The sequence below is a fragment of the Lissotriton vulgaris genome, chromosome 8 (assembly GCF_964263255.1).
Source record: "Lissotriton vulgaris chromosome 8, aLisVul1.2, whole genome shotgun sequence".
NCBI lineage: Eukaryota > Metazoa > Chordata > Amphibia > Caudata > Salamandridae > Lissotriton > Lissotriton vulgaris.
This window is the reverse complement of record NC_141696.1, coordinates 45,578,129-45,604,206: the sequence shown is the minus strand read 5'-3', so window position 1 is coordinate 45,604,206 and position 26,078 is coordinate 45,578,129. Positions and strand designations below refer to the sequence as shown.

Below are 26,078 nucleotides of genomic sequence, written 5' to 3'. Positions count from 1 at the left end.
TTTGCAACCAAAATGGAACCTCTTAGAGAGTTGACCAGAAATTCTACAAAATTTATTTGGACTGACAAACAAGAGTTAGCTTTTAAACAAATTAAGGATGAAATTATCAATGCATCCACTCTTAAATCATTTTGCATTAATAAAAAATGTATGGGGTTGGAGGAGTGTTGAGTCAGTGTTCTGGTAAGGAGGAGTGGTGCATTGCGTTTGCGTCCAGAACCTTGTTCTCCACTGAAAGAAGATATTCTGTGATTGAAAAAGATCGTTAGCATGCATTTGGGCAGTAGAACATTTCAGGTACTATGTGTGGGGAAATAGGTTCATCCTGAGGATGGATCATAAACCGTTAGTAGGGATTTTATCTCCTGGAGGTGGATGGAATTCTACTGCACGGATAGCTCGTTTGTCTTCCTGTGTCCAAGAATATGATTTTGAAATTGTTTATGTACCTGGAAAAGTAATGTCACAGCTGACTTACTGTTGAGGTAACCTTGTAGTGATGATAATATTTCAGTTGCTGAGCAAGATGATGATGTAGTTGCTTCTATTGGTGATTGTCTTTCCCAAGAGTTTTTGATTTTAAGGGAAGAAGAATGGTTTGAAGAATTGAGTAAAGATGTTTTATGTCAGCAGATTTTTGATTATGTAAGAGAAGGATAGCCGAATAATAGATGTATTTCTGCTGAACTTGCTCCTTTTTGGCAAGTTTCTTCTGAAATTGAAGAATGTGGTGGTTTGCTGTTTAAAGCTGGCAAAATTATTCCTCCTTGTTCATTGCAGAAGAAGATCTTGTTATTGCCTCATCAAGGTCACATTGGAATGTCTTCTATGAAGCGCCTTATTAGAGAAAACTTTTGGTGGCCTGGTATTGATAAAATGGTGGACAGAATGGTTAGAGAATGTTCAAACTGTATAAGTAGTGACAAGATGCTTCATGTATCCTCTGCTCCCCTGAAACCAGTGAATTGGCCTAATTTTCCTTGGCAGAAATTAGCATTTGATATCTCGGGCCCTTTCAAACATTTGCCATTAAATGCTTGTTATGCTTTGGTTATGGTTGATTACCACTCGAAATGGCCTGAAGTGAAGTTTGTGAGTAATGCCTCATCGCAAGTGATCATTGTATTCTTGAAAGAGATTTTTGCTAGAGAGGGATTTCCGGAAACATTGGTCACAGACAATGGTACACAGCTTATTTCTTCTGACGTTGAAGAATTTCTTAAAGCTTGTAATTTTAAACATCATACTACATCTTTATATGAACCTATGGAAAATGGCCAGGTTGAACGTTTCAACCGAGTACTCACGATTGTATTAACAGTGTGATTACTTCTGGTGGTGATTGGTTAGAAGTTGTGAGGAAGAGGTTGTGGACGTATCGCATCACGCCTCATTCAGTCACTGGCGTGAGCCCATTCAGGCTTCTTAAGGGAAGAAGAGAACCTTCTTCTGATATTTGTCCCTGGTGGATAAAAAAGTTAAACAAAAACAATTCTGTGGTTGACCTCAAACATGTTGCCCAACGGGTTAAAGAAAAACAACAGAAAATGAAAGTGTCTTTTGATTAAAAAATGAATGTTAAAGTTCCTGAGTTTGTGGTGGGGGAGTGTGTGAGGATAAAAAAACCTGGTTTTCTTGTCAAAGGTTTTTCTAAATTTTTTCCTCCCATCAAAGTTGTCAAAGTTTTCAAAAAAAGTGTGGTCACTCAGGATGGAAGGATTTGGAATGTCCGTAGAGTGGCTAAGTGTAGTGATCATTTGGAAGACAACCATAGAAAGTTTGTTCATGATCTGAACAATTATCCTCAAAATGTTGTACAAAGTGAGTTATCCATTGCTTCTAGAGTTAAAGGTAATATTAGACCTAAAAAGATTCCCTGTAGGTTTTTAAGCTAATGCTTAATTTCTTTAGGGATAAGATGTGTTACATTCTTTATTTATAATATTGTTTTCTATGTCTATCAATGTGATTCTGTGCTGGAGCCTGGAATGTATTGATGCTTGCCCGCATCTTACAGATCAGGTTCCAAGTTCTAGGTTGAACAGCTCACTGGATACCTGGACCTTTCCAGACGTGCTGTGCTCTGTCTTACCATCTTCGATTAAATGTATATTTTCTTCTACATTTGGATTCCTTCAATTTAAAACCATCCTATCCCCTATTTCTTCCTTTATTGGATCCTGTCATCTTCCTGTCAAAAGGATATTTTCTGGGGATTTCGGGAAAAGCATTAATAATGTAACTGCAAGAAATGTTGCAGGGATGTTTGTCACTCTGATTTCACCACACCTAAGTGAACATTTGTTCCACACACTGGGAACAATCACTGACGGTGATGTTTTATAGTTTTTTACGTTATAAATCAATTTGTTGCTATTATAACGCATATTTGTCAGAGGAAGCATACTTTCTTTATACTGCAACTAAATGAAATGTTTGTATTCGGAATGAAGCATTCATCCCCCTTACAGATTATCTTTCCCGTCTGCAAGTCTGTTTTTTCCATAAATTACCTGCATTAAAGTTTTCAGTTTATATATGCGAAGGTGAGCTCTTGTGTCATATGGATAACTTGACGATGGGCTTCACCCATCATCTTCCCACCAACACATGTACTTGAGAGGCCTGGTCTGCTCTGCACTGAAACTGTTTAGACGAGAGCAATAAAAACAGAAAAACACAAACATTGAAATCATGGACAAGACCACCAAAACACAGCTTAAAATTCCAAGGCTGTTACATTTCTGCGGCAATAGCTCACTACTTCGGCCATAGATGGTATTTATACCTTTACTAGATGGAAGGTTGGTTATACAGAAGAGAGGAGAGGTAAACACACTGCTGTGCATCAGAAACAGTAGAGCTGTGAAGGAAGTCCAACTTAATGTCTACTGGAGACAGATAGAAGCTGTATTAACCCTTTGGCCGTGGTGCAAATTCCGCCACAGCGCTGGGGGGGGGGGGTGAGAGCGGGGCTGCTATGCCCGTGACGGAACCACGCCGTCATGAGCCATGGGAGGCATGTGCTCATGGTGGCGCGGTTCCGTCATGGCCCACCTGATCAATAATTTGCCCACACAGGCGGGGAATTAATGCTGCATGTGCGGAGCAGCCACTGCAAAATAAACAATCAAAATACCTTTTTTATATGCCTTCAGATTTCCCCAATTTTCCTCGACCTGCTGCTAATTTGCCACAAAACACGCATGCTTGTGGTGGCATCCAGCTTGCGGGAGCGAGCAGCGGTGCCCCACAAGCACGAGTGCAGTGCTTAAAAATGAGCAGACTGCTCTCCAAAGCGCACGCGCACTAATAGCGGGCTCACCTCCTGCTCCCCCTCTCTCTCACGCGCGGACCACTCGCGGGCTGCAACGGTAATATTATCTTTCCCCTACATATGTAGGCACATAAGAATGTTGAAAATGTCCTCTTCCTGATTGGCTTAATTTGTTACTATTTCACAAAATACATAGTCACCACCGCTACATTTACTTCTGGTACAAAGCACTGTACTCGTCCTTCTAAAAAATTCAGTATAGAGTTTTAAAAATGTAGAAAGTGACACAATGACTTGGAAATTTACATTTTAAAGACAATACGACAGCTGAACCTCAAAATACCAATTTGCGCAATACAAACACCTGTCAAGGTGGAGAAAACACAATCAGAATACAAGTTAAAAATAATGTGCCACAGCAATATTTCATTATAAAGAGTAAACCTTTAACAACGGCCATAAAGCAGGCAATGTGTTAATGCGCGTGTGGGCGCACCACTCGCGGGATCACCTCCTGCTCCCCCTCTCTCTCACCCATGGACCACTCGCGGTCTGTGTATTTTCAGCAAGCGCTTCCCAGGACAGTACTTGTGAAACCAACCAAAAAAGCAATGACCATAAAGCAGGCTATGTGTTACTCTTCAAACGTAGTAAACAAAGTCGGAGTACCTAATTCTTGCCCATAAGGCCGTAGATACCAGACGGTCACCTAATCTTCAAAACTACATTCCTCAACTCCTACTAAAACACATAGGTCCAAGTCCTTCCCCTTTCATCCTTCACAGTGTCAAAGTCATCCCATGTCAAAAGCCCACTCAGAACCCTTGCTCTATCTATCTATCACTCGCACTCTGTCTCTCGCTCTCTCTCTCTTTTTTGTTGCAGGTCGTATTTCAGGGGGGGCATGCCACAAAAAAATATTAACTCCTCATCCTCAAAGCAAACACTTTTCTCCACCGCCTCTTTGCGCCCTCCACCTCTGCACTGTTTTGCTATGCGTGAATGCTCATTTTTTTGGCGAATTTAAAAAACAGACCCCAGCTTTAAGATTTTGGAAAGTATGTGGCTTAACTGTTTGAGCTGCCAAATTTGAAACTGGGCAACTTGGTTCGAGTTTGTGAGTGAGCGTAATATCCTGTGGTTGTTGGCAAATACATTCCTTAATCGCCCATGCCTACCCAAAACAAGCATTGACATAGCCAATAGGTCTCGCCTTTGGGACCTTATAAGTATTTAGTTATCCAGCACAAGATCCTTGGTGCAACATCATCAAGTGTTGAATGTCTAAACACTTATAATGTCCCAAAGGCGAGGCCTATTGGATATGCCAGTGCTTGTTCATAAAGCTCTTGGTATTAAGCAAGGCAAAGGCTGTTTTCTGACACCCCATCCACAGATTCTCAATTGAAATTGTGGTGTCAATTGGAGCTTGCTATTGTGTCTCCTTTCTCTCACACACACCTACTTCATATGTCTAACCCCTCTACGTATGGGGGGCTTATTTATGAGAAAGTGACTCAGTGCAGTGCCGCAAGCCATTTTGCTGCGCAGCACTGAGTCACTTTCAAAGCACAGGGATGCCTCATATCAACAACAATATGACGAATCTCTGTACTCCCCCTTCGCTGGCGCACAAATTGCTGCTATGCACCGAGCCAGGCTTCCTTGCACCATGGCGCAAGGTTGTCTGCGTTGTAGGGAGATTGTTTTTGTGCAGGAAGGTGTTTTCCCCTTTCTCTTGTGCTGCAGAATGTCCTTAAAATCAGAAAAAAAAGAAACAAAATGTTTTATTTTAATTTACGTTATTTTATAAGAAAGTCCCATACATTCCCCAAAATGTAAAGCCTCCGAAGTTCGTAAAACAGTTTTTTGAATGATTCATGTCTCTCCTTTACCTGTGGGTAGTGAAGAACCCCCATAATCCTGGCAACGGAGACGCTCAAAGACGATATTGCTTCCCCAACAATGCCAGCCAGCAGAGGATGTTTTGGGCAGCGGTACCCTGGAACCTGGCTCCTCGTGCCAGAGAGAAGATCCAGAGCCCCTTGAACGGCTCGACTCTCAGACATGCAGGAATCATATATCCGGAAACCCAGGGTGATGTTTGGCAGCAGATCAGGGGTGTCATTGATTTCTTTTATGGCAAAAACCATGGCCAGCATTGCTCGATAATATCGGATACTGAACCTATATGACAAGGTAGATAACAAATGGTAAACTGTTGATGACAGCATAATAATGTTGCAGTAAGATGAAGATGTCAAACTCTGAAAACACATTAGGCAAGAGTGAGCATTTGTGCTTTATGAATGCAGCAATTAATATTCTTGTGAAACACTTCTTCTTTCTAGGTCTGTCAGACACAGCTTTGACTGCACAATCAGAATGATAGGATTCTATTACAAGACCGGAGTCTGAAGTATGACTTTAGTCTCCATTACTGAACTCTGGCAGCAAATAAATATAAACATCACCCAACATGGATGGAAGAAAGATCTTCTCAAAGTAACATGCATGAAGGTGAGCGTTACAGTCCTGCTGTGACCTCAGAGTGCGATAACCAATCAGAGGCCTCATTCAAGTATAACTGTAACTGCAGAGCTGCAAAGGCCCCTTCTTTGCTGCTCCAGCAGATAAGTACGTGTTTTATCTTTATACAGTTTATGCTCTGGTGTTGCATACCATAATGGTACTGTGTTTCTTTATAACTAAAATTGTTTGTTGTTTTTTTATTTTTTTTTGTCCTCATTTGCCCCTCCTCACCCGTTGGGCGGAGGATGCGCTGGTAAGGACACTAAAAGTAGAGGGACCTCAGAGATGGGGGGATTTGTTCTTAGATCGTAGTTTATTGCCGTGGAGTTATTGTGAACAAGAGTGGGGGCATATATTTTCGAAGTTTAAATATCTCCAGATACAAAGCTGGGCTGCTGGGAAAGAACATTTAATAGGGATATATAATGAATTTGAAGAGAAGCTGGCATTGGAGGCTCCGATCAAAAAAGAAGTGGCGGCGTGGTACTGGGCAATAGTTGAAATGGAGGATGGACCATTTATATTGCCGGAAAGCCTGTGGGGAGAGTGCTTGCCGAAGATCGCTACAGAAGACCAATGGCAAGTAACTATGTTGATGCTTTATAAGGTGGTAAAACCTGCGAATTTAAGAAGGAACCACTTGTTCACTCTCCAGAGGGCGTATTGGTCCCCAAAGAAACTGGCGAAATTCAAAGATGGTGGAACTGTGAGATGCCCTAAATGCAGCAGCCCAAACGAAGATGATATGCACATGTTTGTCACATGCCCAGCGATAAAGGTTTTTTGGAGTGATGTGAGTTACTGCCTGTCAGCTGCACTGGCCCAATATATTGAGGTAAGCCCTGAACTTGTCATCACAGGAAGTGCAGATCTACAAGGTAAGGGCTTGGATGATAAAGCAAAGTTGGTGTTCTATGCTATGTTGTTGGCCCGGAGGGAAATTTGCAAGTTGGGGGTTTCTGCTGATCCTCCGTCAGACTTGTCTTGGATGAGAGCCATGAGGGCTGTAGCAAAACTGGACATGGTCGGCCAGCATAAGAAGAGATACAGATTTTGGGCTCCGTCCTTAAATTGTTATGGGTGAAGGATAAGGGGGAAACTGGTGAAGGAAAGGGTAGAAGAAAGTCCTATGATTAAGCCTCTCCGAAATCTCGGTGGAAATATGCTTCATGGAAGGCCGGTTAATGGAGTGCACTCCCTCCCAAGAGAGCAAAATTTCTATCATATGAGATGAAATCACCCTAGGGTGCTATCGTAAAATTGTTTTTATGTAGTACCACAGGCATTTCACATGATGTGTGCCTTGAACGCGCACTTCACACTCAGAGCGCGCAGCTCATTTAGTCTCTTTTGAGACATGGAGGCCGTCCTCGGTGAGGTCTGTGAGATCCGCCCGACCGCTTTCATAGAACTCTGAGCAACACTGTGTCACCCGCTTTCTGCAAAGAGTCCTTCAATAGCTGGCCACCTTGAGGGAGAATGCCTTTCTTGGAGACTTTCATGGCTTAAACTATTGTTTATTTTATTCTGGCTAAATTCTGGTTAAGTGATTGTAGTGCAGCCTATAGTATATTCAGCTTTTTCCAACAAAAGCTTAAGTTGCATGGCATCCCTGCCTTCTTTCTTCCCAGTGGGGTACTCATTACCTCAGATCAAAATATATTACAGACAATTTAAGGTCACAGAATATAATTTTATTTTCACCCAGTCCATTTATCTACTTCCCATTCAATAGTGCTCACTACCATAGAAACTAAGGGCCTTATATAGATCTTGGCACGACTCCCATCGCTCGTCCATGGCGGAGTTCAGAGCTGACAGATTCCTGCCTGCCATAGTTGTATGTGGACTGGCAGATCCACCAGCCGCATTGATAGAGGGTTTTCTATTGCGTAAACGGCTTACCGCTGTCGATACAGTGGACTCCACTGCTGGCTAACATCACTCCACTGCCATCAGGGTAGTCAGATTATGCAGAGCATATTTAGATTTCACAGTTGTGCTCGTGCTGTTCTAGCAGCAGATTGCCATTGGAGTGATTCCATTGCAGGGCGAGTTCAACACTGTACTATTCCTCTGGCTTCAGATGGATGTTAACATCACACATGTGATCTGTTTTGCCTAATTGTTTTCACCTACATGCCACACTATAAAACACACTCCCTTTCAGACCAAAGTCCTTTGCCATTCCACTGCAGCACAACATTGTCAAGGAGAACTTTTCCTGTGAAGTCAGGTGTTTTCTTTGCTTTATCAAATGCTTGTTAATTTTTTATTCTTTCATTTATTTTCTTGTGGGTTATAAAATTGAATTATGTTTGTTTTATGTATAATGGGAAGGAGGAGAAATCCCTTTTTACCGGAGTGAGTAATGTCAGTCATGGTGGATGAACACTAGAGGCACAATTGTTTAGAGCCCAAGTACATAACACAACCATAGCTCAGAAATGACACATGTGGCCCAGAATAGTTGACAGAGTAAAAGCTGTAGGAAGAGGTGGGACGACTTGCAGGGAAGACTGCATTTCCTGGCCTCCATGCATCACCTGGAGGCCCAGAGGACTGGTTGTGGCTCTCCAGCCCCCCATTACAAGTATGTGCCTGGGAGGAGAAGGTCTTGCAGATCCTAAATCATGAAGGCTTGACAGGAATCTCTGGTGGAGTGGAAACTGCTAAGTCATACTTTGGAATGTGCCACTAAACCAAAATGTCATTTTTGCTTTTAATTTCGATGTTGCAAATGTGTTTTGCATCTTTTTGAAACATATGGACCTGCATATGAAATTTTGTTTTGTTTTATTTAAGAAATATGTAGCATTATTTTTGTTTCTCTCATTTTACTAACTGTAAATATGTTTTGCCAATGTGTGTTTTCCTTGATGTGATATATTTTGTTTTTGTCTTGTTTCCTTGTTTGTTTGAATGTATTTGGTTGTATTTAAGATTACAGGTATCAATCTCCATTACATTGCACTTGCTGTTGTAGTGCTTGTAAGTGTTTTTTTCACCTAATGACTTATTTCATATGTGTTTTATAGTGTAAATGTCTTTTCGTTTTTAATGCATATTTTAGTAAGTATGTTTAACTTAAAGTTTTGCAAGTGTTGTTAATGTTTAATTGAAAGGATTACAACTACCATGATGCCTTGTATTGGTATTGTTGAAATAAGATTGAAAAGTTATTTAGGTCATTTTCTCTTTTCTTTCATATTTTCACATAAGTCAAAGTGTTATGTAATTATCAATCTATATTTTATTATATGTTTTGAGATGTTTATTGGTTTAATTTTGCAAGTAGTCATTTACTTGTCATTTAATTGAATTGATGTTATTTGTGACAAAATCAAAGTTTGTTGAATGCATGTTATTTTGTCTGCTGAAAATAAGTTGTCTCTTTCAATAAATATACTTTGCAATGTTTAAATGATGACTAATGCTGTTTATCATTCTAAGGGTCTCATTACAAGTTTGGTGGTGTGGGAACAGGCCATTCACCACCGCCTTGCTTTTGCACTGCCAAATACGAATGCTGCTTGCACGCCAAATTACGATACAAATCATTGTCTGGTGGGTGGGCAGCATGGTGGTCCCACGGCAGTGCAGTAAAAAGGCTCAATGACACATATCCCACTCTAATGTGTTGTGCTGAATTTTTGGTATATTTTATGTGTAATTAATAAAATAATTTCAATTCAGGTCATCATTGTACCTGCTTCTTTAAAGTAGTTTTGTATGTAATTTAAAAAACTTCTTTGTATTTAATTACAACACTACTGATATATTTATCATATGTAATATTGTTTTTCTTTTGGGTTGCTTAGTTCCAAACCTAAATCCACCCCTCCCAAGAAAAAAGCTTGAGGTGCCTGGTCTGTGCCCAATAGATGCCTCTTCCTGTGTAGATTACGCTTTGGAGTCTGTTTAGGAGGCAAGTTATGGGCAACGAAGTCACAGTCTGTTCCAGTGTAAATCCCCTTTGTTGCCTTTGTGTAAATGTATTTAAATAAAACTTTAAGAGAGAAGTATCTAATATATGAATAAGAATATTTTCATTTTACAAAGCTTGTCCTAACGTTATTATTCATTTATAATTCATTGATTATTAAAAATGTTAATGCTGAAAATGACATATTTGTCTAAACATTAGTGATAAAACATTTGTAATGTACATAAAACGTTTGGTACAATCACTTATCATTATAATGATGACTTACACCAAAAACACAATTGTATTTTTGTTGAGTTAATAAAGGTATACATTATACTCTAAAACACATAACAGAAATGTAAATTAAATAGAATGCAGAAAACTGCACTAGACAAAAGGATGTTAAATATAAATAAATATATAAAAGGATTTAAGTTTAGAAGTAAAATTGATTTTACATTTACTTTTTGAAAACACGTTTTATCTTGTCTAGGGCAATTACAAAATTATAATAAATTTGTAATATTCAAAAATTGTAAAATGGATATGATTATAATTTGATAGTTTACAAAAAATATTTAAACACCCCTGTATGAACACTTTATGAATTTCCATTAAGGTTAATTTTTGTGTAACTCTCCATTATCATGAATGCAGCTTGCACCAAATTTTAAAATGAAAAAAAAAAGAATATAGGTTTCTTTAAATTTCTTAAATGATAACCTTATACACATATGCATTACACATTAGATAAATATTGCTTGGAAGAGAGATTTAAATATTCACAAGTCCAGAGCTAATGGTAAGAGACAATTCAAATGACAACAAGTAAAAAAGAAGCTTGATCAGGTTCATGTCGGAAAAGGAAGTGGAAAAAGAAACAAAGATACGTTTTTACATTTTATCCTTTCGACACCGCAAGCTCAGGCGTGAAGGTTTACCCTTCAGATTTACACTCGGCGGGAAGGAACATCATAATTGGCAAGCAGAAATATTGGCTGAACTCCCTTCTGACAGTGGCTGTTGCGTATGGCGCTGTCAATGCGGGAGGAAATTCTGACCGAGACGGCGGCACTAGGACGGACTGTTGTCCATAGACCAGCACGCATCTAAATTGAGCGGGTGGACCACCTAGTAGGCAGGTGGAAAAACCGACAGAAAAGCGATGGTGGGACCCGATCTTCTATAATCTAAATCAGGCCCTAAATTGAGAACACAAGAAGTTAACAACTTACTGCAGATGAGAGCATAGGAGAAAATGTCTTTACACTCCTTTTTAGCAATCTCTTCTTTGTTTGAAAGTCTGACAAAAGTTATATTGTCCTAGGATAAACCAAAAACTGTTGACCACTTCAGCCTATCCATAGTGGAAGGAGTAAATTGCTTAAAGACTCCTAGCAGAAGTTGGATTGGCAGGCAAAGGGGAATTTGAAAAATGCTTAACTCTCAATTTCAATACACCATTCCCACCGGCAGTTTCTACAATTTCACTGAAAGTACCATTTCTACTCTCTTTCCTTCAGACTCACGTGAGCTCCCTGGTGTTTAACAAAACTCTTGAAACCCTTAGCAGGGCACCTGGGATCTCAGTGGTAGATATTCTAATTTATTTGAACAACAGGCTGATAATGGCCCATTCTGTACATGTTTTTTCCACTCACATACCATGCGCTGTTTCTCACCTACAGCAGTTAGGATTTGTCATAAACTAAAAGGAATCCATTCTATTTACTTTTGAGACAAACACATTTCTGGGGTTTATAGTGGATTCTGTCAAACAATAGACACGTTTTCTCTAAAGAAATTAGCCAGGATTGAAGGTCTTCTGTCCACATCCATTCAAGGAATATTTCCAGCTCCACTACATTATTGGACCCTTCATGGTCTAAAGGCACTCCTCCTCCACAAGGTCTCCTTAAACAGCATAAATTCCCATTTCTCTAGAGGCAAGATGGCTTTCCCAGATGAAACCCTGTAATAGAAATAAAATGTTGACCGGGCCCCAGATATGTCAAAGACCGATGCCAGCAGAGCATGAGGGCTTGATATAGGGATACAGTTGCTGAGTATACAGTTTAATGAACAATATTAGCACATAAATTACACAGAACTGCTTGCTGTTTCTTTTGCAGACAAGGAAAATTGCTGCATTTGCCACAATAAACAGGGAGGAACAATTTCAAAGGGTCTAGCAGCTTTGGTCCAAGAATTCTGGCATTATTATCCAGACAAACAGATCATTATTCAGGAGGAAGATCTTCCTCAGCTTTTCAACTTGGTGGCAGATTGGGGTTGCAAATTCCTTCAGGATAGAAGCTATTCATCTCTGCATACCAGGTTTACCATGAGAATTCAACAGTTTTACCTGCAACTAGAATTGAATATTATTCTTTTTCTTTAGTTGGAGACCGGCCCCTCAGTGGAAGCAGTGGATACATTCTTCCACAGTAGGAACATTTTCTGGGTTATACTTTACTCCCATTCGCAATGATACTTAAGACTCTGATGCATGTTCAAAGGGATTTGCCATCCCTTATTTTAATGACTGCCTTTTGGCCCGCTCAAATGTGGTACTGAAACTTATACAGCACTCAGTAGATTGCCCAAGAGTGATACCAGTATTTCCTCTTCTACTCCAAGACCTTCTGGGATGCCCTCATGGTTTAGTCTTACAGTAGTATCTACAACTCTTTGTTTTGGAAGATTTCAGGCTACCCTGCCATTTCCAAGGACTTGCTAAGACGAATTGTCAGCGATCAATGGTTTCTTGGTCCCTTCCACTTGATCCGGATATAAATAGGTCTGGTCAATCTGAGGGAGCTGGTCTGTGGAACAACAGATTCATACCGTTTCTGTCTCTCAAGTAGAGGTAATAAATTGTTTAGTATCTCTTTTTATAGCAGGTAAAGCCTATAGGACAGTTAACGATTGCAGGTAAGCAGTTTCTACAGGTCACATTTGGAAGGAGAATTGGGTGGTCGAAACCTTTTGGTCTTTAGAGCTCCTAAATCAATACACATCAAGGTTCCTCGAAAGAAAAAATATTCTTCTGTATACTACGAGAAGGTGGTATCAGATTTAATCTTGCCATGTCCAGGCAATAAATACCTGTGCTTGAAATAGTAAACAGCTAAATTGACTGTCACGTTGCCTTATTACATTCAAGATGGTTTCTGATGTTAAACCTCTTGATGTCAATAGAACGTTTTGCTCCACAAAGGGTTATGTTACTAGGAGTAATAGGACATTGTCTACTTCTGCTTTTTATCCTGCTTTCCCTGATTCAATGGAAGAAATTATGCATTGATGTATTGATGTTTGCTTTCATTCTTACAAACAACATATTTCTGCTTTTCATCCTCCATCAGCTTCACTTTTGAACTCCTTTAAAAAACCAGATGCTCTAGTCTCTCTTTCGACTCTTGCCAGATGCGTAAGATGGATCATGGCTGAAACAGGTATTGATATTTCCCATTTTGGGGCTTACTCAGCAAGAGAAGATATGGTGTCCAGGGCTTATTTTTCCTCTGGACTTTCTATAGCAAACCAAACCAACATATTTCCTCTAATACAGAACACTTTGGTATCTTTAGTTGGCTGAGTGTATCAATATTCGGGTGGACACCAGGACTCAGGTCAGGCTTATCACTGCCTCTATCTCTAATTTTAACATCTGACTTTTGTTGGTTACAAATTGTTCAGTGTTGCACTTAAATGAAATTCCGATTTTATAGTTCTTAATTCAATACATTTTTTGGATGGGTAATGTTTAATCTGAGGGCATAAGTGAGCTACTGCCATATTCATATGCTCTGTGTATTTTTTAGACATCATGACGACTTGCACTGAGCTTTGAAAAAGTCACATTTTAATGAAACAAGTGTTGAGTGCCCGTTGTTGTATACAAATTACCAATCAAGATCCTTGTGAGTGTTTGGTGCAATTTTCAAATACCCTGCTGGAACTTATGAACTGACTTTGTAATGACTACTCATGTAAACTAGCTGACTACACATTATGTGTGCATTAGTATTGTTTGTTTTATTTTTCTTGTAATGTTTTGACAAAGCTTCAAATTTGTCATACTGAGCCTCTAGTCATTTATTAGAATATGAAATCTCCCCCATTAACACATCAGAGGGTTTGGATTCTATTAAAGACACAGGTGAAGATTATTCCTCCCTTACAGTCCTTGAAATATAATACTCTTATTAGGTCGAGCCTAGAGCAGCGCATGCGCTGCTAGCTCGACTTTAGTAAGGGGCTTTTCAAAGTGCTACCTGCCGGCCACCAGCTTACGGTTACGTGCACAAGCATGCGCACCTCGCTCCGCCTCTCCAATCATTGCTGTGCGCGCATCCCTTTCGTTTTTACCGCGATGACGTCCTAAGCACGCGAGGGATGCGCGTGCAGCAATGTCACCTGAAAAGTAACATTGTAAGCGATCGATATCATTAGGACTTGTGCCCTGGGCATGCACTACAAAGAGGTTTTTCTTTAACAAGTGGTCCAAGAGGGCAAGAGTGACAAAGAAACTGTACAATACTCCCACAAGAAAAGCCACTGAAGTCTCATAAAGGTTTCACATGCAGTTATCCTGTGACATTTATAGTCTTTCGCCTCTAGCAGCTGATGCGGTGTTGTTGAAGGTTGATCGCACAAGCGTCTTTTAAAGGTTAAGAATATACCTCTCCATTGTGGGGAATCTGTTACCTGCTTCAGCAAAGCCATGAATTATAGAAAAAAATGCCAATGATTTACAATTACAACCCCAGCAAGACACGCCCCCCTGACTGTTCAGCTCTCAAAAGCGGGAGCATTCACATTTCCAGCGGGACCCTTCTAACGGAGAAAACTGACCTGGGTGTTGCCGGTCTGCCGCAAAAGCCAACTTCCTTCTCACACAGCCTCCCCTTATCCCTGGAGGGATACGCCGTCTCACCGCCTCACAACATCTTGCAGCACCCGCTCCGCGGGTGCCGCTGCGCGGCGAGAGGCGAGGGGTAGAGGCTGCCGGAGATACTGCTGGTATCAGGAAGGAGGAGGGAGCACCGCGAGTCTGCCGAGGGAGCGCCAGCAGGGACTCACAAGACCAGGAGTCCCTGCGCTGCACAGGTGTGCACGGCCGCGCCCCCAGCAAGACACGCCCCCCTGACTTTTCAGCTCTCAAAAGCGGGAGCATTCACATTTCCAGCGGGACCCTTCTAACGGAGAAAACTGACCTGGGTGTTGCCGGTCTGCCGCAAAAGCAAACTTCCTTCTCACACAGCCTCCCCTTATCCCTGGAGGGATCCGCCGTCTCACCGCCTCACAACATCTTGCAGCACCCGCTCCGCGGGTGCCGCTGCGCGGCGAGAGGCGAGGGGTAGAGGCTGCCGGAGATACTGCTGGTATCAGGAAGGAGGAGGGAGCACCGCGAGTCTGCCGAGGGAGCCCCAGCAGGGACTCACAAGACCAGGAGTCCCTGCGCTGCACAGGTGTGCACGGCCGCACCCCCAGCAAGACACGCTCCCCTGACTGCAACGCCCCCTATTTAACCATCGGACTGCCGTTCAGCGGGACGCGAGCGGGACGCCGAGCGAAGCCAGAGCAAAGGGCGGGCAGTCTGTGGCAGTCAGGGGCTGACAGAGGCTGGGCTGGGCCACCCCCCTTCCATCCACCGCTTCTGGTTCAAGAGCCTGGTTTCTCCCTGCGGGTACAGCGGTCCACATGTCTACCCGTTCTGGTAAAGCACTGAGGGGCGGGAGTGAAAGTGTTACGGGGAGTAAAATGATAGGCACAATGGACAAGTTCATCACTAGGGTAGCAGCGGTCATCGAAAAGGAGATTGTGATGACGGAACGCCGCCTTTCACAAGATTCTTTCCCTTCCAAACGCTCCTCTTTAGGAGCTGTTGCACATGCTCTGTCTCCAACCTCAACTTACCCTGCCTCCCCTTTGTCCGGAGACTTGTCCGCTCAGCCAAGGATTGCAGCTATAGGGGCAAGTATTGACAGGCTGGAAAGTTTAATAACAAATCCCTTGCCCCCAGCCCTAGCCTAGTGACTGCTGATCCCCGTCCTGTCACACTAATAACTACCTCCCCCAGCCAAAACTCCCAATTATCCACTCAGGCTCCTTCACCAGCTCATAACCCGTCGCCCTTGGCGCGAGCCTGTCTGGTTCGCAAGAAGAGAAAAAGGGTTATCAGTACACGTAAAGGGAGTTACTCCCCGCTCCACAAGCGACCAAGGAAATATGTCCCCAGAGGTCCTACTCAACTGGATGGTGGAGGGCCAGAACCATCTGGGGGTACTGCTACTATAGTATTAGCGGCAGATACTCCTCTGCCACATTACTCGGTTCCGGCATTACCCATATCACCCCACGAGGCGCCCTCCCCCGCACTCTTAGAGAAACTGGTCAAGTCCTTGCTGATACCGCTTATTGACCAAGTCAAGAGTCTGGGGGACAGGCTAGACAGATTTGAACAGACCACCAGGGACAACTTCTTCTCCCTGAAAACCCTCATTAAACTACAGTCTAAGCTCAGGGAGGACACTGCGGATGGGAATGATGGGAAAGGAGATTCAGGGGGTTTAATACAGAGAACCTCGCCATCAACGTCCGCTCCAGTACAAGCCACTGAGAAGGCTTTGACAACTGCACCTCCTGCTAGTGTAAAGTCGACACCTATTACTCATGTTGTCCAGGTCCATGCCAGTACCCCCCCAGTAGTGAGGACTGCAAAGCCTAAACCTGACCAAAAGAAGCTGCAAGAGGGAAGGGTCGGCTCTAAGTCTAAACCACTGGCCGTTCTACCCACTGAAGTCAGGGGAACACCAACGGTTCTAACGGCAAAACCAACCACCTCTCAACCTAAAAATCCCAGCCCGGTGGTTAAACCACAAAAGGCGGCTCAAAAGTGTCCCCCAGTTAATCTCCCCCCTGAGTGTCACCCTTATGTTGTTGTCCTCATCAAGGTTCCCGCCTTGAGGGACGACCAGCAGGAAAGCCATCAGGCACTGAAGAATAAAGTCATCCACTGGTTGAAAGCCAACAGACCTCTTCCCCTGGGAGTGGATGGCTTGATTCTTGGCGTGCGCAGGGTGGGATGGATTGGTCAGGGGAAAAAACAGTTCGAGGGGGATTGTGTGGTGGTAAATTTCCAAGACGTGAGAGCCGCCCACACAATATGTAGCTTAGGGCGGGCCATGGCGGGTCCGGGTGTTGAAGCAGTTGACTTAACATACTTCTACCCGCGGCCGGTCATGAACTGCTCAGGCCAACCCCCCGTGCATACGCTCCAAAACAGTACCTGTGGCCAATGGCATCTAGCAACAACTGTAGCCCAGCCACATGCAGTCTGGCCTATGTCGAGCTGGGGTCCCAGGGGGTACTGACTCTGTGACTCCACTTATGAGGTTAGGGCGGTCCAAACACCTGATGTTCAGTCGCCTTCATCTATAGAATGTAATGTCCCCCCGACTACTCCAGGGGAGCAGGTCGTCTCAATGGTTGCAGGGGAATCAGGGGTGGTGAGGGACCTAATCGAGCCTACCATTGTCTGTCCTCCTTTGGGAGATACTGACTCGGATGGCCCTGTCGAGCCCTGTAGCATTGCGGCTGTGGCGGACCCACTCCTTAGGGTTCTCAGCTGGAATGTGGCTGGTCTGGACAGGAAACTGGCCCTGCCCGACTGGAACGCACTTGTGGAGGAGTACTCCATATGTCTGTTCCAGGAAACCTGGAGTAGGGAGCCCCTTCACAAGGTAGGATATTCTTCCCATCATATACCAGCTGTTCATTCAGTGACTGGCAGGGGTCGCCCTTCTGGTGGCCTCCACGTTTGGGTAGCTTCCTCACTTAATTGTAGGGTGGAGGAGCACGACACAAAATCTCCGGATCTCCTTAATATCACCCTAAAATCCCCTAAGGGTCGTGTTATTTTAAACATCTATAATATTTATGCACGAGGCACCAAGGGGGGTAGAGAATCCCCCACTATAGCTCGCCTTGAGGGCCTGCTTCGATCCTCTCCCCACAAGTCCTGTACCCTGGTAGCGGCCGACCTCAACTGCACGTTCGAGCCTCTTGGCTCAGATGTCACCCAAGATCTAGAGGATGTTGACTATAGGAGGGGGATACCGGCTCTAGAGCTTAGCCCCATCAAAAGATGGACGGAAGTGGCGCTCCAAGTAAATTCCCTATCAATGGAGTTTGACCTGAGGGCCCTCAATGGCAGGACTAGTTCTGACAAAAAGGGAGCAATACATACAATAGGCCCAGCCATACGTCAAGAATTGACTACATTCTGCTTGACGTCCACCTATGGAGTTCGGTCAAAGACATGGAGATTATACCTTCCGTCGAGAGCGATCACAACCTGCTCTCGCTTGCCTTGACTCCTTGGTGGTTAGATGGTATAGGGACTGGAACCCCATGTGCCACTGTCCCGGACCTGTCATCAGTCTCTAACTGTGGACGACGGCTAAAGTGGGCCAAGCTGTCTCTCTCAGTTGAGAAAATATCCTCCATAACACAGCTCCTAGTCGCAGCCCTAGATAATCTCGACTCTCTCGAGGGTGGGGTGGAAGAGGTGTCCGACAGGTTTTGCAACCTAACCCAGGCTCTAAGCAACCTTTTTATTGTCTCACCCAGTCCCACCGGGAAGAAACTACGTCCCCGGGCCAGACAGGGCTGGTTCAATCGTAAATGCAGGGAAGCTAAGGCACTGCTCGTTGAAGCGGTAAAATCCAAATCACAAACTAGGACCAGGGAGGCCAGAAGGCTTTATTCACACTGCTTAAAAAATGCCAAAAAGGAATGGGAGGATAGCTTTTGGCAGGACCTCTTGGCGGCTAGTCGAGGGAGAGACGCCAAAGGGTTTTGGGACCTGGTGGGTAGTAGAAACCGCCCAGATGACACCTTGAGGACCTGCACTATCACTGCACAGGCGTGGTTCAACCACTTTAAGGCTCTTTACTCTGCCGTAGAAGGAGCACTCAACGACCCCTTCTCTCTTCCCCCCTTATCCTTGGACAGAGATACTGACCTCTTTTCCCCACGGGAGGTTACGAATTTGATTAAATCTCTAACACCTCTAAAAGTAGCTGGTCCGGATGGGTTGCCAGGGGACCTTCTTCGAGCCTATCCGGGCGAATGGGGGGTGTTGATCTCTGCCCTTCTTAATGCTATTATCGAGGGAGGTTCTGTGCCCGAGTCTTGGAAAGGGGCAGAGGTAGTCCCAATTTTTAAAAAGGGTTGTCGGGATCTACCGGGGAATTACAGGCCTATAAGCCTCATTGACTCAACCCAGAAGGTGGCGGGAAAAGCTATTTTAAGGAGGATTCTCCAGTGGGTGGATGATAACCACATATTGTCAGACATGCAAGCTGGTTTTCGCTCAGGTACAGGAACTATCGAGCAAGTCTTTAGACTCCTGTTACTGTACTGGAAGGTGGTGGAGCTGGGCAAAGGCAGTCTTTACTTGGCCTTTATTGACCTGAAGACTGCCTTTCACCTGGTTCCCAGGGAGGAACTCTGGAGGGTGTTGTATGGTCTTGGGATGCCCCCTTACATCATAATGCTCCTCATCAAACTGCATAATGCCAACTATGCTCATGTGCGATGGGGAGTGAACGGGGAAAAGACCGATAGGATCCCGGTTGTTAGGGGCGTCCGGCAGGGCTGTGTACTAGCTCCCACCTTATTTTCCCTGTACGTGAACGGGGTGGTAGAGCACCTGCTTGGTGAACCAGCAGACGCCCCCTCTCTGGGGGGCGTTAGGATTCCAACCCTGCTGTTTGGACGACACCCTCCTCATCTCCAAAACCCCCCAGGGCCTCCAGAAGCTTTTGAACCGCTTTCAGGACTTTTGTGCAAAAAGAGGACTTGTCATCAATGTGGACAAAACCAAATATCTAATCATGCACCCACCTCGTAAGCTTGGCCGCCCCCCTATTCTGAACTCTATCCCCCTTGAAAGAGTGTCGGAATTTGATTATTTGGGAATTCGATTGAGCGATGTCATGAGCTGGACTCCCCATATTAACAAAATGACCATCAGCCACAAAAGGGTGGGGGGAGCTTTGTTGAAAGAGTACAATAACTCATCTAAACAATGTGTAGCTCCAATAATTGACATCTACAAAGCCCGAGCTGTAACCGCATCACTCTACGGGGCTGAGCTTTGGGGCCTAGGTAACATGGATGTTTTGATAAAGGCAGAGAACACATTTCTAAAGGACCTCTTGGCCATCCCGATGAGCACCCCGACAGTTCCGGTGCTTCTGGATACGGGCTGTAAAGCAATTAAGGACCAGGCCTGCCTACGGCCTCTTCTCCTCTGGGCACGCCTGTGGAGGGTTCCGGAGTTAAAATCATATGCAGACGGGCTGTCAGAGGTGATGGGATCGGACGGCTGGCACAAGATTAAATGGCTTAGGGTCATTAAAAATCTCTTAGGGGACATAGGATTGGGGTCGTGTTGGACCACCCACTCTGCCCCCCCGAAGGGGACCCTAAAAAAACTATACTGGGAATGGGTCTCTGCTAAGCTCATCAGCAACCAGCGTCACTGCAATTCCACCGCAGCTTACCTGAAAATAAAAGACGTTGTTGCCTTTGAGCCTTATCTGGACATAATCACAATATCTGTGGACCGGGCACTTTTTATCAAATTTAGACTAGGCACTTTACCTCTAGCTGACCTTCTCTCTAGATGGAATATGCCTGCGCAGTCATCACGCTACTGCGCCCTATGCATTAATAGGCCCGAAACTGTGGCCCACTTCCTTTTTGAATGTCCTGATTACGCCCGCCCAAGATCCCACTGGCTTAAACCACTTTGCAGGCAATTGGGTACTCGCCAGCACTTGGTGGCTCTACGGATTTTATTAACTGATACATCCTCTCCCAACGTTTGTGCTGTATCTAAATTTTTAAAATGGGCATGGTTGATCCGTTCAAAAAGACTGTCCCTATCAATTTAATTCTTTTTTTAACTAATTTATTTCTGATTTAATTGTCATTTCTTATCTGCTTGCTTTTAAATGTACAGTCTTTCACAATGTGCTGTTTTTTGTAATGCTTTTATGATACTCGCATATTGAAATAAAGCAATCAATCAAAATTAAAATGCATTATTTATCTGCTTCAAAATATTCACGTTGGGAATAAGGTTTTACTCCCAGGAAATAATTTTACTTCCACATAAGTTAAGGATAAAATAACCTCACTGTAAGCTACTAGAATCCCGCATGTCAGTGCGTAATATCTCTCTTTCACCAGTGGCCATAGTCGATATAGCCAAGACGGCAACCCGCCCACGCTTAGAAAAGTCATTTTATACCCCTTTGAAGGTGAGGCATGCCAACTGTGATAAATGTGGACTTAATTCAGCCCTCTCTGTTCATCTCCTCATGTTGAGGAGCCTGGCTTGCCTTAGTAGTGTTTAGGTGGCCCTCACTTCAGCCAGGTGTTTGGCTTTGCTCAACTTTTGTACCTTTATGTGCGTAGAGCTTGGCAGAGTAGTAAAAGGGCATAACTTGGCGGTGCTCTTCCCTCACTAAACTTCTTATATTGCTTATCCATTTAGAGCAGGGGAAGCGTTTTGTTTACACTGACGGCACCTCAGTTGGCTCCGCTAGTGTAAACCTCCAAACTGTCCACCACAGTGTCCTCAGGTCAAACTTATGTTTGTCTCACTCTGCTTAGAGTAGGATTACCTAAAAAGTGTGGCCCCAACATGCAGGAATGAAACTGCAAACTTTTCTAAAAAGGCAAATTAAAAATGGAGACTGCTCAGCAAACCGCTACTGCATTTTATGGAACCATCAAAGGAAATCTGAATAAATGGCAGGAGGTCTTCTGTCGGGGAAGGAAAGAGGGGGGACAAAGCCTCTGCTGGCCTTGTGGGCTCAGGGCTGGCACTTGTCCACCATACTCTAAATAAATGCCCCTAGACATTGAATTAGACAGCAGCAGGTTGAACTGGTTGTCACCCTGAATAACATCTTTAGCAGAAGTGTTTGGTCTTTGGTACAGCACAGTTTCTAAGTACTCTGTGCGTGCGAATGTCTTTGCCATCAAGACTCTAGCAGATCAGATTGTTCTTTTGACTGCCCTTCTTTAAATAGATTTTTTTTGCAGTGACATATGTCAATAAGCTCTGAGTTTCAACAAATATGGCAGCACAACTGTACTGCCTATCCAATCGCACAGCTTGAAAGGGATGCTTCAAAACATTTGTTGTGTTCCAAACACCTTATTTATTGAATGTTATTCAAATTTCATCAGTCTTTTTTTCAAACTTGTTTATCACTTTGTTTTTTACTTTGCTGTTCACAACCAGGCTGTTCAGAAACCCAATTTTTCAAATGGAGCAGTTGTGCCCATCCAAGCCTCTTACTGCCCCACATGGGCAACTCAATTCACAAAACAGTTCAAGATGTAACAAATCCCAATGCATTTCGGGCACATTTGTTTAGCCCTTCATCAGGGGTCACTTTAAATAAAAATTTAATTAAACCGCCATTAGTCTTCTATTGCCGAGCACTTCACTGTTTTCTCAAACATGCATACTGAAATAACTCCACTCTGCACAAACAAGTGATGAAGTAAAAATAAAATAAACAAACACCATAATCTAAATGCATTCAGTGTGCTACCCCCTTGTCAAGCATTTTACAGCATGCAGTAATCTCCCCCACACCAATCCACAATCTTATGCCTGCCATTTAAACTGCGTTGTCGCATAAATCCTCAACCACCCAAAGTTACCATATTACCATATGAACTCGATCCCTTGTTCCTGTATCTTACCCCTCTGTAAACAAAATGTAATGTGCCCAAATATTACCCATTAGTAATGCTTTGCAGCGTCCCCACATCCAGGTTTCCATACCTGCTTATATTCAATTTAAGTTCCCAACCGCTCCAACACCTCCTTTCCTCAATTACCATTGAGGGATTCCTATACCTGCTCAACTCCAAAGATAATTACCCCAGATTCTCTTTGATTTGAGTAATTGAAGGCTGGATCCAGAAGCTTTTTAATGCATTGTCATCTTTCAGGCTCTCTGACCCACCTTCCACAGTTGACCTGGTGCCAAGTTGCCGCAGCGTGGTCCACAGATGACTTTCACTACAGGGTGCTTTGCCCGCAAGATTGGTTTGTGCTGGTTCCTTTACACTGGCTTCCCAGGGGTGGTTTCCTCAACTGTTATGGATCACAATGAACTTTGTTTGCCAGTTTCTTTTGTTCAGTTCTTTTCTTCAGAGTCTGGAAGTATTTTACATGATCTGATCTGAAAACTTCTCCAGTGCATTCTTGCATGTATAGTATCTGGAAGCCTTTTGAGACTTAATGCTGGATTAGTTTATGAGCCCCGGCCTCTGGGAGCCCATGTGGCTACTTGGCAGATTCCCTTCACTAGTGTGAGAGGCAAGTTTTTGATACTCTTGTTACTTTTCACAGCTCTCTAGTGAACTTTCTATAGAATCTGTTAGAAAGAGGCCTCTCCTACGGATGATCAACATTAACCGCTTGGTGGCTGGCATGCATCCACCTCTCTGCAACTTTTTTCTATTAGTCGGGATCTTCTAGTTTTTTGTCTCATGAAGGGCATTGACATTAAGACTAGGCACTATTTGCATAATTTTGGGAACTCCGCCTTACACTTATTATGCGAAATTTCTGAGATGATGCCATTACACCATGTTGAGTAATTAAGTGTTGTTCACTTCAAAATGTTACCACAAGAGAGCAGAAATAATGCAAACAGTCAGAACAGTTGTATGACAAAACAACAAAATCCCTAAACCTGCATGCATAAACAAGGCAGTCTGAATAACAACAGCATCTTAACCACGCATTTCTTTACCACGCAAGCCTTTACCAAGAATTTTCGTGGTAAAGGCATGCATGGTAAAGGGGGATTCATCGCTAAGGTCTCCATCCTCCTCCCCATCGCCCTAAGGTACAAACTCCCCCCACGTCCCTCCCGCCCTGAGGTGCAAATACTCCTTCCCCATCCCAACCACCATGCTGTGTCCTTCCCCTGCCCTAATGCCTAAAACCCTGTCCCTTAACCCTGTCCCTTAACCTCACCCTGGCCAGCCCTAAGAACTGCCCGCCTTCACCTAAGCCCTAATAACTACCCTGACTACCCATTCACCTCATCCTGCCCTGAGGCCTAATACCCTAAACCCTAATTTAAAAAATAACTCCAACATTCCCCCAGCCCTAAAAACGACTCCAACCCCCCAGCCCTGAAGACTATCCCCAAAACCCCCGCCCAGAAAACTACCTCAATCCACCCCAAGCTGAGGAAACTACTCCTGACCCACCCCAGCCCGCCAACCTACCCTGACCACCCCTAGCCCACAAAACTACCCCTGACCAACCCCCCAGCCCACCAAAGTACCCCAAACCACCTCAGATCACCAAATTACCTCGACCCTACCCCCAGCCGCACTAAACAACCCTTGACCCCCAGCCCAAAAAAGTACACCATCCCACCCCATCCCCACTTACCTCTCTGCAAATCTCTCCTTGCTTCCTGCTTCTTTCCATCCAACGCAGACTACCCCTGGCCCATCCCCAAGCCAACAAAACTTTCCCGACCTACCCCCAGCCCAGAAACATCCCAACCCACCCCCTGCCCTACTGAAATCAACTCCAACCCACCCGCAGGCCACAATGGGACCAGGTTTTGCTTCTAATCTCAAACTAAGACAACCTGGTGGTGTTTGTATCAGAAATACAATGTTCTTTCCTCTCCTTGTAGGGTATTCCCACTTGTCCAAATGATCAGCTCTGTAGGACCATGCCATTTTGATCTGCCTTTCTCTGCTCAGCTCCTCATCTCAGGAGACTTCATAATCCTTGACTGATCTTGGCTCGCTGGGTTCAAGTGGTACTGGCTTTACCAAGAATAAACATCTCCTCTTTTGGGGCCCATTCTGTGTGGGGGACTTTGGCATCCTAGGAGATCTAGATATAGTCACAAAGGACAAACTCCGACCCGAGCTTTATCTCTTTACTAATATACTCTCACTAGTACTGGAAGAGTTAAGGGCAGCAATCAAGAATTCTCTCAACACATTTTAAATATTTTTCCTTTTTTTAACTTTATTTATATATATATTAGTTGTAAAAATATATTTCTATCTCTTTCAACATTACATTATTTATATCAATATTTTCAAATGCATTGTTGCTTAGTTGTTAAATTCTCAGTTGGTGTAATCAAAACATTACATCTTATCATCTCATCCTATAAAGCATTATTCTTCACGACATCTGTTTGTTAATGCTTACAATGAGTCAGTCACATGCATCAAATACAATCCCCTTCCTATATAACCTATTCAAAAATATTCCACAGTCATACCACACACTCTCATCATCAATCAAACAAACGCCCAGAACCCACTACATGCACAGATGAACAGATCAAGAGGTGGTAATTGCCTTCCTCTTGTATTGTACTTAAGTCTGGGGTTTCAAACACTCTTGGCCGACGTACGTTTCGATGGATCTAGTAATTAATATCCATCTTCTTCAGGGCCTGTACTACAAATAATTATTTGACAATTGCGTGTTGATATGTCACAGGTGAATATTGGGGAATCTACATGAACAAAAACACACAAACACACTAAAAAGAACACTCTAAACGATACGAGTCATAATATACAGAACTCTCTCAATATAAACAAATAGTGCATTTGGTATCCTGGTTGATACCCGCACTACACGACTTGTGCCCCATGTCTAGTGCAGCTTTTCCTAATACGAGTGATAGTGTCAATGGTGCTTGAGGCGCGCATATATTGCTGTTACACTGAAAACGGTCTTTCTGCAATCCCTCTATCTCGCGCTATGCATACGTGGCCCTGGGACCTGATTCTAAACACTCACCCATCTCAGGTCTTATGGTTGCCTCTAAAGTCACTGTCAGGAACAGGGAGGTGACGTGCGCCGAAACGTCATCTTATATATAATTCTCTAACTGATTGGCGCTACATTGGGTCACGTGTGGTTAACTAATGATCTAAGTGCCTACGTCATATGTAGGTTCTACGCTAGACTGAACCTTAGCTGCCATGTTTGTAGTTCTCTGTAGGAGAGTAGGATCTGCTTCCTATCGTTACCCCCACTTTTTGCTATTTATTCTCTGGTTTTTCGACTTTAGTGTGGCTGTGGACCTGCTAATTAGGCCCACAGCTCAGCTGTTCTCTCTCTAAATTGATACCATGTACTTTAGGTACATAGATTAGTTACTGGGTCACCCTTGTGAGCCCCTGTATAGTGTACCATAGGTACCTAGGACATAGGTGCACCCTAGGCCTACC

The 26,078-nt window shown here is 43.7% G+C and overlaps 1 protein-coding gene across 1 annotated transcript in view; it reads right to left on the bottom strand.

Moving 5' to 3' along the window:
- Window positions 1-26,078, bottom strand: part of LOC147693351 (vomeronasal type-2 receptor 26-like) — a 172,843-nt gene that overhangs the window by 128,456 nt on the left and 18,309 nt on the right. The window contains exon 3 of the mRNA XM_086935945.1: window positions 5,173-5,544. Coding sequence (XP_086792071.1) covers window positions 5,173-5,544 — 372 coding nt within the window. The remainder of the gene's footprint in view (window positions 1-5,172; window positions 5,545-26,078) is intronic.